Source organism: Nomascus leucogenys, chromosome 16 (assembly GCF_006542625.1).
Source record: "Nomascus leucogenys isolate Asia chromosome 16, Asia_NLE_v1, whole genome shotgun sequence".
Taxonomy (NCBI): domain Eukaryota; kingdom Metazoa; phylum Chordata; class Mammalia; order Primates; family Hylobatidae; genus Nomascus; species Nomascus leucogenys.
Genome location: NC_044396.1, coordinates 59,615,691 through 59,632,662, shown reverse-complemented (window position 1 = coordinate 59,632,662; position 16,972 = coordinate 59,615,691). Strand labels below are relative to the sequence as shown.

At 37.1% G+C, this 16,972-nt stretch overlaps 1 protein-coding gene across 2 annotated transcripts in view; it reads left to right on the top strand.

Annotated features, from left to right (window-relative positions):
- The first annotated feature begins 1,516 nt into the window (after positions 1-1,516).
- The window catches only part of ANGPT1 (angiopoietin 1), a 251,738-nt gene continuing 236,282 nt past the window's right edge, over positions 1,517-16,972 (top strand). Inside the window, exon 1 of one of the 2 annotated variants that reach the window (XM_003256101.2) lies at positions 1,517-2,309. In XM_003256101.2, coding sequence (XP_003256149.1) covers positions 2,013-2,309 — 297 coding nt within the window. In that variant the 5' untranslated portion in view covers positions 1,517-2,012. The remainder of the gene's footprint in view (positions 2,310-16,972) is intronic. The other variant, XM_012506677.2, reaches the window with a different exon arrangement.

Below are 16,972 nucleotides of genomic sequence, written 5' to 3'. Positions count from 1 at the left end.
TGTGACTCAGTTTTCCCACTGATAAAATGGGGTTAAACGTAATATCCATGATCTTAGGTTTGTTGGAATGATTAAATGAGATAGTGTGTAAGGAGTGCTTCGCCTGGAAAACAGTAAGGTCTTAGTGCATGCCATTATTATTGTTGCACAGGAGTGATACATGACTCAATGAGGAGACACGCAAAAGTTCAAGAGGCTGCAAAAGTGGTTCAAATATTGTATTGCTGTGTTTGGCATAACTTGCGTCCATATCTGTCCAATCAGAAATTTGTTATTTGGTGTGGAAATGACTGATGAATCTCGGCAAGATTTCTCTCCCCAAGTAAATTTCATTTATTCTGGAATTTGTTTTGACCTCTCCTCTAACTTCTCCCTAAATGCCCATCTCTAACCACTATGGACCTTCACCCACTGTCTTGTTCTTCTTCCAGGACATGGGAGATGACAGCTGTGGCTTCTGTTTTTACATCATGACTGCAGTTGCCTAAAAGCCCTCCCAGTTCCTAATGAAAATCCCAACTCATAATTCAGGTTTTCTGCATCTAGTAAAGATCTCAAAGCCATTCCCTAAATTCTAAAATTATTGCCTGTTTATATTTACGGGTCCCTTTGTTCAAATGTTTATACGCTGCCTTTGGGAAATCATCTTCTGATAATTTTTCTTTCTTCCTTCCCAGAAGCACAGAGATGTCTCCCGTACAGCCCATTGCTGGCTGTTAGCACACCTGATATATGCTTGTTCTCACATAGTGTGTCTGTGCAGCCACAGGAGGTTTTTATGTGGAACTTCCACACCAGTGTTAAAGACAGCCGTAGCCACCAAAGAGATCCTTGTAAAATACAGGATTAGGATATACCACAGGAATTAATAATTCTCAAGCCACTGCTTTAAATTGTGGCCACATTGTTTTTGTAGGGAAGTTGCTCAATTTATATACACAGAACATGAAGGGTTGCATTCTGATCAGGACACCAGTTTCATTTAAGACCCCTATACCAAAAGGTACTTAGATAACCCTCTTTAATATGCACATACTATATTGCTTTGTGCAACATATTGCTTTGAGCAACAAATGATGCTAATTTTCTTGCTAATTTGATCCTCTCTGATTATTTTCTTCAACTCCTAAAAGTCTGTGAATATAATGAAAGAATATCATCTGTAAAAATTGTTTTTTAACATATTTTTCCTCAGAGTCAAGAATACATGTTTTTAAAAGACATTTAATAATGGTATGGGTTTATCATTATCTATCAAAAATAATTTCATTGGACATTATGCCATTTTTCTTCTTAGGGTCCCTCGACTAAATAGTAACTTTAAAAACATACTGCTAGTTTGCTATATTTTAGTAGGTCAGCATGCACACCAAAAGTGTATTAAGGTGGACTGCTCTATTTATTGATTTGCCATGAATCTGCTAAAGACTCAAGGCAATTGTCTGCGGAAGGGGGCGGGAGGGCCATACATGATCGAGGTCATGCGCATCTAGCCAATTTGTAAGACGATCCCGCCGCCCTAAGCCATCAGCAATCCTTAGCATAGGGGCACACTCATGCATTCCTGTCAAGTCATCTTGTGAAAGGCTGCCTGCTTCCAGCTTGGCTTGGATGTGCAACCTTAATAAAACTCACTGAGGTCTGGGAGAAAATAGCAGATCTGCAGCAGATAGGGTAGAGGAAAGGGTCTAGAATATGTACACGCAGCTGACTCAGGCAGGCTCCATGCTGAACGGTCACACAGAGAGGAAACAATAAATCTCAGCTACTATGCAATAAATATCTCAAGTTTTAACGAAGAAAAACATCATTACAGTGAAATAAAAAATTTTAACATTTTAGAACAAAGCTAACAAATGGCTAGTTTTCTATGATTCTTCTTCAAACGCTTTCTTTGAGGGGGAAAGAGTCAAACAAACAAGCAGTTTTACCTGAAATAAAGAACTAGTTTAGAGGTCAGAAGAAAGGAGCAAGTTTTGCGAGAGGCACGGAAGGAGAGTGCTGGCAGTACAATGACAGTTTTCCTTTCCTTTGCTTTCCTCGCTGCCATTCTGACTCACATAGGGTGCAGCAACCAGCGCCGAAGTCCAGAAAACAGTGGGAGAAGATATAACCGGATTCAACATGGGCAATGTGCCTACACTTTCATTCTTCCAGAACACGATGGGAACTGTCGTGAGAGTACGACAGACCAGTACAACACAAACGCTCTGCAGAGAGATGCTCCACACGTGGAACCGGATTTCTCTTCCCAGAAACTTCAACATCTGGAACATGTGATGGAAAATTATACTCAGTGGCTGCAAAAAGTAAGTGATTGCTTTCAGTTTCTAACAGCACGAAGCTTTTTCCGTTCTTGCACTGCAGCTGACTTAAAGTTCCTTAGGGGCGCATTTGTGTGTTTACCTTTTGCTCCAGGGGGGCAGTGTTTGCAATTGCAAGACGGCTGTCTGGGTTTGGCTTCCTGGGTAAGCCAAGGTTTGGGGGCTTGCGCAAACCTATGAATGTGTGGGGGCACCCCGTTTGTGTGTCTAGCTCTGGTAAATTTTACGACATTTTTCGTTTCTCTTTTCTAAAGTTCAGCATGAAGCGTCTCTCTGTCAAAACCCTACCTTAAGAAAGAAAGTATGTACCTCTTAAGCAAGTTGGTGAGAAATAAATAATAATAATGACAATACTAATTAATAAGATCAAATCGACTTTGCACCAGAAACTTTTGTGCCGCTGGGGTGGCAAATCATCACAAAGTATTTGTTTTTATAACCTTTATAAAAATTAACATGAAGCGAGAGTAAATATAAAATATGATATTTGGTTGGAGAAATTGTATATTTATGTAAAGGGAACTGTTAATTTCAGCAAGTGGTGGAATAGTAGAGGACTGATTTCTGTTAAATATTTTTTTCTTCTGTCCTTGAGAAAAAAAATTAAAAAGATACATTGTAATGTTAACTGTCAGAAAGAGATTGCTCGCTCAGGATGTGGGCATGCTGGCTGTCGAGGAAGACATGCACCTGCAGATTTGGGCTGAACGCAACATGTGGTCTACTATATTCCTGAAATACCTCCCTTCTCAGGGCATTGTAGTTAGAGACAGTACCTGGCGAGTTTAAGTGTCCATGTTATTTGATGAATGTTAATGTTGAGTATGAATGTAATCTCAATTTATAGAAATCAAATCGAATAGTTTATCCAGTAATTTGTCTACAAACCGTTTAAAAGTTTTTGTTGAAGATACGCCCATTAAATTATGAACACACTTCTGCGATTCATTCTGTCTTTGCACTCTGTTTAATAATAGGCAGCCGAGAATAAGTATATTCAACTGACTACGCCACTAGAAGGGAGGCGATGTCTCAATTTGTGAAAAGCTCCTCTCCCTTGTTAATGGATTCACTTGGTACATATAGATAGGTATGCAGTCAGGCTTCTTTAAGTTAGTCTGTTAACCGGGCAATCCCTTTAAAAAGATAAAAGATAGGGAAAGGACAAATGCTCTATTTTGTTCCTGTGTGGTCACACTCGCTTAGGTCACCGCCTGCTGAATCATGCCAAGTAATAGTTATTCTACTTTTGTCCACTAGGGACTGAACTAAGATCACTGTTACTTCATTTGACACATTAACTGGAACTTAGTAGTTCTACAGTTCCCAGACTTGATATTGTAATCTTTCTATTACAGACTATAGGACTGTAATAGGCAATCAGTAGGTAGGCAGAAGAATAAAAAGCAAACAGAACTCTCAGTTTTTTTACAATTGTAGCTGAAATTTTAGGCACTACTTTCAGTAGTAGTTTATAATAGGATGTTTGTATTTTTCTTTGGTAAAACTTATTTCCATTGTAAACAAATGATTTTGGTTGAACAGCTTGTTATTATTCTTCAGTACACCACCCATATATTTTTAGTGAGAATTCAATCATTATATATTAGTCTGGATTCTTTGAGGGAATGGGAAGGAAAATGTAGTCCTAAGTTATCCTGAATGATCTATTCTACCAAAAACGTAATGTTTTGTTTGCTTAAAATGTATAATCAAAATAGTGATTCAAACATAGTAATGCATATTTCTTGTTGCTATGCAATTATTCAGCAGTGACAGGGTAAACACATAATTCTGCTGGGCTTAAATCATGCACGTGTTTCATATGTTAATTTATTTTGAAAATAAATTTGATTCTTGTTTGCATTGTTCTTGGCCAATGATTATGGGATAGCTTTCAGATTATAGCCAAGAATAACTATTAAAATGTTCTTTGGTTACATTGACCCTTTCAAGTGTAAAAATCAAGCTAAATATATGCTGAAAACGTCCCTATTGGTATGAGTCAGAGCAGTGTGGCTTGACTATTGTCAGTTTAAATTTGCATATCTTTTGTCATTGTCAATGTGATTGGTTGGAGGATCAAGAAACCAAATAAATGCATTCAGCAAAGAACTTGCTAAAGGCTTTCATAAGTTTCCCTTAATTAGGAGTTTCATTCACTCCAAGTTCTAAACTTCATGTGATATATTTATTCTGATAGCTGAAATGGAAATCTTTTTACTGTAACCATTTGGTATGCTCAGTACTGCAATTTGTATTACTTCTATTTTGATTCCAAGTAGTTGCCATAGGAAGAAGCAATACCCTGCAGAAACTGAGGCTATCAGTGTATGTAGGTGAAATTAATTTATCCATTTATTCGGCAAAATAATTAATCAAAGCATAGTGATTATCATGCAGCTCATGGCATCGCTATCAGGAAAGGTTTTGAGGCAGAATAGATATGTTATCAATGCTAAATGAAGCTATATGATAATTATGTTAATCCATCCCCTTCCATGAAAGGAAATCTCCTTCCTCAACTTTTGTGGTCTTGCAACTGAACAGGATGAGAAGCAAGGCATGCAAGGGGGCAAATGATTTGTGGGTCACCATAAATACTGGAACTGTTATGGCACTGCTTTCTTGATGTGATGGATTTAATTCAAAGAAATCAACTTTCCATAATCACTTGTCGATTAAAATGAGGTAGGTTGATAGCATTATTGTGACTTCTCAGATCAGGAAGAGTGGTGTGAATAATATGCCTAACATCATAGTTTTATTTTGTGAAACACCTGGGTGTGTTTCTGGTTTGATCTCTTCTATAATATAGCTCTTTTTGGAATTATTAGCAAGTCATAGTAAATAACTGAGAGTGACAGCTCTTAGATAAGTAATGATAAATACAACTGGCCTCTGTGTCTTTGTCACTTTCTTATGATCTCTTCCTACTTCTCTATGACAGTGAAACATTTAGCCCACATCCTGTGCTTTGTGAACTATTGTTTTCTGTCTCCCACATCTCAAAAATTTCACAAAGATGTACATTTAAAATAATCAGATTTAAATATGTATAATGTTCTAGGATTTGGGGAATCCTTAGAAGATCTATTTTGCTTTTGCCAAATGATGTCTTTTTTTGTTCAAAGCTTTAATAAATTGAGTCAATAATGCCTTGTAACAGAAAACAATAGTCTATTTGCTATAAATATTTTACACTAGCTAAAATTGATGACTATTAATGGAAAATATAGTTATGAATTGCCATCCAGAATATTTTAAGAAATACAAAGATTTTACTGGACTATTTAGCTATTTTTCTATTGACAACATTTTTTGGTTAAGGATGTCCTCTATTTGCACATTGTATTCTTTTCTTCAGAGTTAAGATTTGGAATGCTATTACCCAAAATACATTGACGATGATGATTTTTTTAAACCTATATATTACATATATATTAATCCCTATTAATATCCATTAGAGCGTGACCTCCATGAGGCCAGTGACCTTGTGCGTTTGTCCAATGTCATATCCTCAGTGCCTGGAAGAGTATATATCATATTTATAACAGATATACAATAAATATGTGTTAAATGAAAAAATGAATGCATTCTCTATTGCATTCTGCACTTTACTGTCTACCGTCAGTATTTTATTTGAGGTATACACCTTACCTCTTCAATAGATTGTAAGTTGTCCTATAGGCGAGGACTATAACCTACGGTTATTTTTGTCCTAATACTAGTTAAAACAATATTGGGTCCAGAGTAGGTGATTATTAATTATTCAAATTATATTTAACCAGTGATCTAGAATCTCAAAAACTTCTCTAGTCACTCCAGTTCATCTTCTTCATTATTCGTTAAGGGTCAGCTCTGTTGCCAGTTTCTCCAGGAAATCTACCCACATTCCACTTACCCTCCCAGGCTGAGTTCTCAAATGTCATCACAGTACATTGACTGTAACATGTTAACACTGTAGTTCTAAGTTGTTGTGGTGGTTGTTTTAATTATTTGTTTCTAGGCTTGTTTTCCCACCTAGACTGTGAGTTCCTCAAGTGTAGTAAATGTGGCTTATCCATTTTTATACCCCTGAACATGTTCATTAAGGGTCTGGATTAATTTCTTTGTTATCGTAATAATCAGTTTTTAAGAAATCAAGTGCTCAAGTGTATAGTGGTAACTATAAAATAGTGAAAATTAAGGGACCTTGTAACTACTTTAAGATGCTAAAGTTTGCTTAAATGTTAGCACTAGGCTACTTGAGGGTCAGCTAGATATTCCTTTGTACAATAATGCTTTGTACTTCTATAAGCACAAGAACTTAGTATTTCTTGTTCAGTACAGTAGGGAGCCATTTACTGCATACATCTATATAATAGGTATGTATCTGTATAATATGTGCACATGAGAACTTAATTATAATAATTTACATCTGTATAATATGTGCACATGAGAACTTGATTATATTAATATACATCTGTATAATATGTGCACATGAGAACTTGATTATATTAATATACATCTGTATAATATGTGCACATGAGAACTTAATTATAATAATTTACATCTGTATAATATGTGCACATGAGAACTTGATTATATTAATATACATCTGTATTATATGTGCACATGAGAACTTAATTCTCACCGGTATATTATTGTTTTGGTGGCCGGTGGTGGCTGTGCAACACTCAGAGAGAATGCCCGTATGTTTTATTTTCACATTTGTGGGAACTTCCTAAATGTGTGAAACGGGTAGACATTGGTCGGGCGTGGTGGCTCACACCTGTAATCCCAGCGCTTTGGGAGGCCGAGGCGGGCAGATCACCTGAGGTGAGGAGTTCGAGACCAGCCTGGCCAACATGGCGAAACCCTGTCACTACTAAAAATACAAAAACTTAGCTGGGCCTGGTGGTGCGTGCCTGTAATCCCAGCTACTAGGGAGGCTGAGGAAGGAGAATGGCTTGAACCCAGGAGGCGGAGGTTGCAGTGAGCCAATATCGCACCACTGCACTCCAGCCTGAATGACAGAGTGGGACTCCATCTCAAAAAAAATAAAGTAGATATTTAGTAAGTATGATTTGAATAATTTGTCACTAAACATGAAAATATTTATGCACAATTTATGCCTAGAGATTGGGAAAAGTAGCCGTTGCTGAGAAAGATTAATAGAAATAATTATCTTTTAAATCGAGTTGTAGAAATGTCCCCATCAACTTCATTTGAAGAAGAGACCCCTGATTTTCAAGCCAAGTAAGAGCCCTTCAGAATCTGTATCAACTTTTCAACAAATAGTTAGGTATTATTGGTTGCTTGTTACATTTTAGAATCAAAAGATCCAAAAAAACCCCTTTCGGCCCCAGAAGCTAGGCAGTTAGTGTTATAACAGCCTTTTGGCAAACTGTCTCCATTGAGAGATCTCAGGTTTTAGGGCTATGACAAGTAGGTCCTTTTCTATGGGTTTCTATGGGCAATTACAGTCCTTCCTTACCCCTGACTGTACCATTTCACATTGAGCTTTCTTTTAATAGCACTCCTCTCATATGAAGTTATTGGTTTAATGTAATTTAAATGAATAAGAATGTCATTTCCCCCCTTAAAATCCTCCTACAACTTCTCATTACATAGGAATAAAATCTGAATTCTTACCAGGAGGTCTTATATGATCTGCCCCACGCTTCTCACTGGCCCCATCATTTACTACCTTCAAACAACATTCCAGACACTCAAGTGACATTGGCCTTCTTGTTATTTCTCCAACAGACAGGCTCATTCCTGCCTCAGGGACTTTACAAGCTGTTTACTCAGCTCACAAAATTCTTCCCCCTGATCTTTGCATGGTTGGTTACTTCTCTTCATTCAGGTCTTCACTCAGCAGTCTTCTCAGAAAATCTCTGAGCACCATTCCCTACCACCTTCCCCACTTTACTAAGAGACTTTCTACTTTATTATACTGTTTTATTTCTTCATGGTACTTACTACTGCATAATGCTGTGTTACTTATTGTTTGTCAGATTATTTATTCTGTCTCCGCCTACTACTAATGCAAACTCCATTAGAGCAGCGTCCTTGTCTATCTTGTTGATGCAGTATACCTTCTACCTAGAAGAGTCGATGACACATGGTAGCACCTCAATAAATATTTGCAGAATGAGTGACTCTGTACTTTCATAGACACTATGCTCTATGAGGTACATCCTGCACCTGTCTTGTGACCAGTTTTTATTTATTATTCTTTTTTTGTCATTTCTGGTAGCAGATTGACTTTTCTAGCACAATGCTTACAGCATAGTTGGCTCTATTTATTATTTTTTTAATAAATAGGGAAATCAATGAAGTCCATGAGCAGATATGGACTATAATCGAATTGATGTATGAAATTTAGATGCAGCTGTATTTTACACATTACCTTTTAAACTACATAATGGCAGAAATTTTATTAATATTCTGAGTTTCCATCCTCTCTATCAAGAGTCAGCCAGTGATGTCCCTTGGGCCAAATCCTCCCTGCCACCTCTGTTTGTAAATAAAGCTTTGTTGACAAACAACCACGTTCCTTCCTTTATATATTGTCCATGCATTTGTAAATAAAGTTTTATTGGAACAGAGCCACACTCATTCATTTATATGTTGTCTATGGCCGCTTGCCTACTACAAAAGCAGAGTTGAGGAGTTGCAACAGAGCCTAAAATATTTAATATCCAGCCCTTTTGACAAAAAGTTAGCTGACCCCTGCCCTATATTGCAAGAGGAATTAGTATTAATATTGGACCATTGCAAGGTAAATTGTAAGGTTTGTTGTGTGGGAAAAAAGATTGCCCTTCAGGAGGCCCAGTAATCCTCAGGTTCATGCCAGTTGGCAGAGAGCCTGACTAAGCCATTTCTTGGCTGAGTGTCTGGACATGCTGTGAGGTGACATTTTAGAGGCACACAGGCAAGGGAATTTCATGTCTTTTCTTTCTCCTGCCCATCATCACAAAAACAGGGAAATATTCCCAAAGCAGATACATATCGGAAAAGAAAAAGCATAACCCGAATAACAATACAGACCAGTAGCCTGTGGATAAACAAGTCTGGGCTACAGGATCTTCTGTGCTATGTGCCTGTTTCATCCTGTTGGTTGTGGCATTAGCAAGAATGCTGACAAAACACTAGAGCCATTCTATTTTCTTAGAAATGGGGCTTCAGCTCAGCCTCTTATTAGAAACCTTTTCCCCCTGTCATTTGTTTTAAGTATAAACATTAGAAGTGCTCTCACTTGTGCAGATGATGAGAGGGGAGGAGCAATAAGTGGGTAGCTCAGCTACAAAATACAGAGTTTTATCAGCCCCTGTGCTATAATTTGCTAATTAACGAGGTTTTGTTTTCATTCTGCCACAGCCTTGTCTCTGTGTGGAAACATTAGCAGCCTTTTCTTGGGCCTCGTCTTCTTTTCTTTTCTTTCTTTTTTTTTTTTTTTTTTAATACCGCAAGCTATATTGTGTCATTTGCTTAGATGCACAACCCTAATTACATTCTGAGTCATCCTCGACTTTTGTCCCAATACAAGATTATCTTTGGCGGTGGAGTTGGGAAATTCCAAACCCCCTTTGGTTTTGGCCCCATGGTCTGAGGGAGGGAGGGCATCTCCGTGTTTAAATCTTCTTACAATGTGTACAAAAGATGTGCCCCCTCTCTTATCAAAGAGGTTTTTAAAGAATGATGCCCTCCATGGATTATCTTCTCTTTACATTTGGAGGCTATTTCCATGTAGGATCTATACCTGAATACTCTTATCTAATTCGAAATATTAGAAGTGAGAGAGCTTTAGATTCATTTGGTCTCAGTTGTCTGCTCAAATAATCTGAATTTTTTCCTTAAAGCAAATCAAAAGGTGATTCTGAACAGAGAAAGTAGCTAATAATTTCATCCAGAATGCATTTAGGCCCATGAAGATCTTTTCTTTTGTCAGTAAGTACTGAAAAATATGGAGTAAGATAACTGTTGTTACTTGTTTATACTATACTACATGACTACGCAGGTCACTTATTAGAGGTCTATCTAGGAATGTGTTTCCCAAGTTTGTGTTGAACTCTTGAAAAAACATGCAAATTAGCACAGGCATTAAGATGTGTCTGAAGTAAATCAGCAGCTGAAATATGAATAAAATGCAAGTGAAAAAAGTTTGAATATCTTAAATCACTAGTAATATGTACCTATAAGCGACCAAACTCACTGGCATCAGATAGGTAAACTTACTATAAATTTCAACGAAATGGCTTATGATAATTTTGAAGGATGGCATATTGTAACGTTTAGTGACATGTGTAGCTCTATTCATTAGGAAGGAGTATGCTTTATTGGTAGTCTCCACTTTGTTTCTGAAGGCCAAATAAGTTAAATTACAATGCTTGACGCTTCAAGATTATTGGAGACTTTCCATTCCCAGAGAACCAATAAATATTTTAAAATCCCAAATTATAGTTCTTTTCTAAACCCTTAAAGATGAAAGATAGCCCCAGGATTTCATAAAACATTTTAACAGTGTTCTTGTCTTCACTCTTGATATAGAGCTGACTAGATTAAAGTTCAGTAGGTTTTTATTGTATGTAGCTCAAGGTTTGCCCCATCCAGCAGGTCTTGACATCCACCTTATTTTAATTGCACAGATATAAGGGGTGAGAATTGTAACCTTATTACCAGTATTATCAGTCTTTTTATTATTTTCTAATTCTACTCAGTTTTTAAATAATAAGAACAAAGGTATAAGGTGATAGTTGTTCTAATGCTTGTAGAATGAATGGGTTTATTGAATAAGTTGAATATTTAATAATTTAAAATGTCAATAATAAAGACAATATTTTTGAATCAATGAACTGATGAATTTTAAATAATTGTTGGCAATTGAACCCGATTTTCAAATGAATTGTTCAGCAGAAGTTTAATATCTAGAAACAAATGGAGAGGTTACAGAAGAAGTGGAGCAAGGCCTCCTTCTAAACCCTCTTCCCTTGGCCCTCCAAGAGCATTCCTCTGGGCACCCCATATGTCCAAAGGAACATAGTTTCAAAATAGCTGCAAGAAAACTTCCAAATAATCAAATATTAGTTAGGTAAAGCTGCCCAAACCTAGCTACTGGTGGGCATAAAGAAACATTACATTCGATAGTTTGAATTTGTTGCCAAGCTGTCATAAGAACATCCAAATCTGCCTTACAGAAAGCAGTTTAAGGGTATCAATGTGTAAATTTCAAAAACAAATGCAGATTGTTTTAGACTCTTAAAAATACTGAGGCCCACCCATATTTCACATGACACAAATTTGATAAGATAATAGAGTACTCTTGGTTAATTAGCGGCAAATTCTATAATTTATCTAATCCCTTAATTATACAATTGTATGATAGTGTATACTTATCTCCTTTTACCTTGAGAATGTAGTGTTTGATGATTGCCTCATATTGTAAAGGATACTATTCACTTCAAGCAGAATTCATGGTCGAGAATAGTGAAAGAAAATCTGAATTTCAAGGAGGAATTTTGATATTTTCAAAATTCTCTGATGATTTGTTAGATTCACTTAGCTAAGCTTGTTTTTTTACTTCTAATACATGGCACTTACCAAGAATAGAAATCTCAAGAACTGCTATTTTCTTGTACACATGTGCCAGTATTTTTGTGCTTTTTAAGACATTTGTCCATGTTGTAAAGATTAATTTAGTTTAAACTGTGTAAAATAATCCATGAGTCCATTTTCCCAAATACGCCTAAGCTGTGCTATATCATAATGTGCTGAAAGAGGACAATCAAGTGAGGCAGCCCCATCAATTTCATTAGCTCTCTGGAGCTTTTTCTTTTTCTTTTTTAGCAGATGAATGACGCATGGCCACTTAATATACTGATGGTGTGAAGGCTCCAACGTTAAGCCTTATATTAATTTATTATTAACTTTCTTATTGTTTTAGAAATGAAAGTTTTAATATTTTTTCTGGCTTCCAAATGGTTTGCTTTTTTCAACCCCCACTTTGCTCATTCTGCACGTTAGAGACTTCTGAGATTAAAACCAGGAAAGCAGAGGTGGTAAGGCAGCCCTCAGACCAGGCAAGACAAAAAGATTCAAAGGGACCTCCCGGCCTGTCTCTCCTTTTTATTTCTCTTGTCTCCTCCATTATTGTTTTTAATAAAGTCTCCTGTGATCCCATGCTGGCCGTGGAGTGGGAGTGCTGCAAAGAGGATGGACGACAGGGAAGGCGAATGAACAGAGAGACCAGTGACTGTCCCTTTATTGGGACATGCGGGAGGGGTGACACAGTGAGGGACAGGGGACTATAGCAGTGTCAGGAGGACTGCTCCATGAGGGATGACATGAATTCTGTCATGCACTTTTAGGATACAGGCAGGAGTCATAGAGCTTAGCACTTGCAATTAACAAAGGGCAGGAAACCAGTTAGCCAGTTACCTAATCAAATATGCACTTCAGCCAAGGTGGTCTGCAAGGTACTAGGAAGATGTAAGAAATTCACTAAAACCCCTGTTGTTGAGGAGCCTAAACCAACTGAAACAGACTTAAAAGCAAGGACATTGTTTGTGCCCACTATTTCCTATGGCAAGTTTAACGATAGTACAGCCCAGTGATGAAGTGTGTCATGCCCAGAGTCAAATTGCCTGGATTTGAATGCTGATAGCACCACTGACTTGCTGTGTGACCTTGGGCAAGTTTCTTCACTGCTCTGTGCTGCAATTTCATTATGGGTGAAATTGAAGTGATAATAGTATCTATATCACAGAGTTATTAAGTGCAAGCATAATTCACATAAATTACTTTGCATAAGTTCTATCACCTAGTAGGTGTTAAGTAAATACTACTTATTACTAGGGGAAGTTCTGGGTACAGTGTTAGTTAAATATTGAGCACTTTTTCAAAACTATTGAGACCATTGGAAAAACTTTACATGTGTTAATTTACTGAATACCTCAAAAGCCAATGTGAGGTAGATAGTGTTATAATTGTCCCACGTGGCAAATGAGGAAACTGAGGCAGGTACAGAGAGTGGAAGTAACTTGCCCAGGATTACACAGTAGCTAAATTTATGGGCCAGCACTCAATCCCAGGCAGCCTGGCTCTATGACCTACGCTTTTAACCAAGTATGAGATTAGCTGCAGCAACGTTTGCCATGTCTCCTCTTGTCAATCCTCAAACCTTAAGCCTATTTCTAAAAAAATTTTCTGTAGTTGTCTTTGTGTCTAAACCCTTAATTCTTTCATACTAAATGTGTTGCCCCTTTCTCAAGTTCTGTTTCACACAGCCATTTGTCCCCATCCCCACTCTAAAGCTCCATGGTTAAATTGACAGTGGCAGGTAGGCTGTGTTGCTGATTGAAGCACAATAGCTGATTCTCTCAGCCCTCCCACAGGCCTGTTAACAGACCGCAGAATCCCAGGTCTGCAGTCCCTACTGAGTATCTCCTTAGAAGCACCGTCTCTTGAAGTTATAGAGCTTAATTGAGTCTATTTATCTAAAAACTTCTAAAACACAAAGAAACGCTTACAATTGCTGTACATGGGGCGAAGCCGCCTATTCTAAATATCTTCCATTCAATGTAATGACCTCCCTCTTGGATTTATCTGTAGGCAATCCTGCTTGGAAAAGTGAAAGCGCATTCTGGAACTTTAAATATTATTTGCCTGCACTTCCTTTTGTGGGTCATTTGAAGAGTTGTAAAAATGAGAAGAAAAACCTTGTTTCCTTAGGCAATGATCTCTTATCTCATTTCCTATTTTATTTATCATTGTCCCTATTAATGAAAATATTCCTGGTATTTTGGGCCCAAGCCAAGAACACTGCTACTTGTAGACAGTTGTGATAGTTCATCCTCTCTTTTTGTCTGCTCTTGGAGGCCTGGCCACTCAAAATTTGGGTTTTGTGGGTCACTGCTTCCCTTGCTGAGTATCAGTTGCATGAGACAGGGAGGCTCTAAGCTACCCTAACTTCTCCCTGTCCATTCTTCTCCATAGAGACCCAAAGAGGACAAAGGAGGGTGGGGACAGAATAGATTTCAGTCATTCTTTCCACCCACCTTTGCATGGTGAGATAAACCAAAACCTATTAAAACAGCACAACAACAAACAATTCAGCGCATATTCACTTGCTTGACCTGCGCTGTCTATTGAATGCTGAGCACAAGCAATGTGTGGTGTGTGGGCATTGTAGGTGCCCAGTAGATACTATTGGGATGTGTTCATGAATCAATGCACGCTGTATTGCTCAAAGCTGTTTGGGGGCCACTGTTTGGTCAGCGAAGTTGTCTGAAGGATACTTGTGCTAATGCTGAATAACAGAGACCTTTCCCCAGTGTGCGGGAAACTATTAAGTTATAGAGTACAGTTTTCTCAATTTTAAGGGTTTCTCACTTCATTGTCCACATGTTTGTCATCTTCCATTTATTGTGTGTGATATTTGTCATCTCTCAGGAGATAGCTGACAATACAGCAAATACATATTAAGGGAAGCTAGGAAGTGACCTCTCATGTTTGGTTGTACAGCTTGCATTACATGAGACACATGATTATCTCACTGATACAACATAATCACATTTTCTGCCAATGAAATTGCTATTGCTTTCTGCACGAAATAATTTATCTGCAAAGGGAGCAATAGATACTAGATGTTCTGTCACATAGCAAGTATGAAAATGACTTTTCTGCCAGACACAGTAGCTCACGTCTGTAATCCATCACTTTCGGAAGCCGAGGCTGGTGGATTGAGCCCAAAAGTTCAAGACCAGCCTGGGCAACATGGTGAAACCCTGTCTCTATCAAAATAATATACAAGAATTAGCCTGGCATGGTGGCTGGCAAATGCCTGTAGTCCCAGTGACACTAGAGGCTGAGGTGAGAGGATCACTTGAGCCCGGGAGGTCGAGGCTACAGTGAGCTGGGATTGTGGCACTGCACTCCAGTCTGGGTGACAGAGTGAGACTATCTCCAAAAACAAAAAGAAAAAAATAAAGAATGATTTTTTAAAATAAGGTATTAATAAGTCTACCTTGGTAAACAGTGTCATCACCCAAACAAATATTTTAATACATAGCAGGTATTATCAAACCCACTTTACAGATAAGGAAACTGAGGGCCACTAAAGTCAAATGATTTTTAAGAGGTTACATATTTACTTTGAGGCAGATTGCAGAATTTGAACCCATACGCTGAGTGGTTAAATCTGAAGCTCTTTACTCTTTTTGCCTCTTTCACTTTTCTTTCACAAATTACAACAAATTCTGAATGGTGGGGAGCAGGGAAGAGATTCAGATGAATGATGATGTCTTGTAAGTTTTTGGAGAATCTATCCATACTAAATAACCGTCTTTGGCAATGAGAATAATTTACCATACACGTGTATAAATTGCTGTAAGAAGCCTGATGTTCTTAGGGAAAATGCTTCCTAGGCCTCTTTCCCATCCCAGCACAATTCTTGAAAAACTTTCACAAATATGTCAGAGGCAAATAATTCATTGCTATTTTTACTTTTCTTTTTAAATAAATGAGCTACTTAGACAAATTGCCTTAGTTGGAGTTATCCTGATATGAGTATACAAATAAAGATAATATTTTAAACTAGCTTATCTGTGTTTTTTTTCAGGAACACTTCATTACAGTATTAGATTGTATTTCTTAGATTTCTTCCAGCTAAAAACAAATAAAAAAATAGTCAATAGAGGAGAATCATTTAACATTTTCAACATTAATAAATTGGGTGCTATTTGTAATATTCTGGGGAAGAGTCATCACTTAAAAGACCTTATGCCATATATGTTTTGAATTTTTTTAAAAGTTCATCAGTATGATAAGAATATGAAAAAAAGTAGTCATTGCTCTCCGGTCTATGCTTAGAAAAAAAAAGAAAAGAAAATTAATAAACACTTGTGAAGGTGAAATTGTCAGTATCTCTTATTGACAATCAAGATAAACTAATGTACTAAAGAGACCTTGGTTCAAATACATGATTAAAGCTGACAGTAGAAGTGGAAATCTCATACTCAGCCTTCAACAAAGAAAGCTCTTAACTGAGAATTGAATATAGAGAGAAACTAAGAAGTCTTCCTGTCAAAGAGGAAAAAGAAATTTTTATTTTATGACTATTATGTTTCATATGAGACTAAAGCTTACATACTTTGAGTTCACAAATCAAACTTGTGCAATTTGCAAGGAAAAGGTCATCAGGGAAATGAATTACCCTGAACATAAATTATCTCTATATAGTATCCTACTATTTTGAAATGTCTTCCATTGGATCTAATTTTGAAGGTCATGGCCAAAAAGATATCATAAACAATTAAAGAATTCAAATAAACTCTATAAGCCTATTTTAAAGTTTTATTTTAATGTTTCAAATAATTCACCAAATATTTGGAAAGTTCCTTGTCTAATCCGATACGAAATATCCTCTTGTGAAAAATGAGATTAACATATGTTTGTTCCTCCTCTGATTACTGGGCATTTGAGAAATCAATGGCGAAGTGGTGATTTTCATCAGAAGGACACATCATTTCAACCCATTCATTCAGTGGAGGTGTTTTGGAATCTTTAAGGAAGATATAGTTTAAAAAATTATATATAGTTTTTAAAAGTTAGAACAAAACACACCTACCCCACCATGTTTGTGTAATAAAGCTATGTAAAGA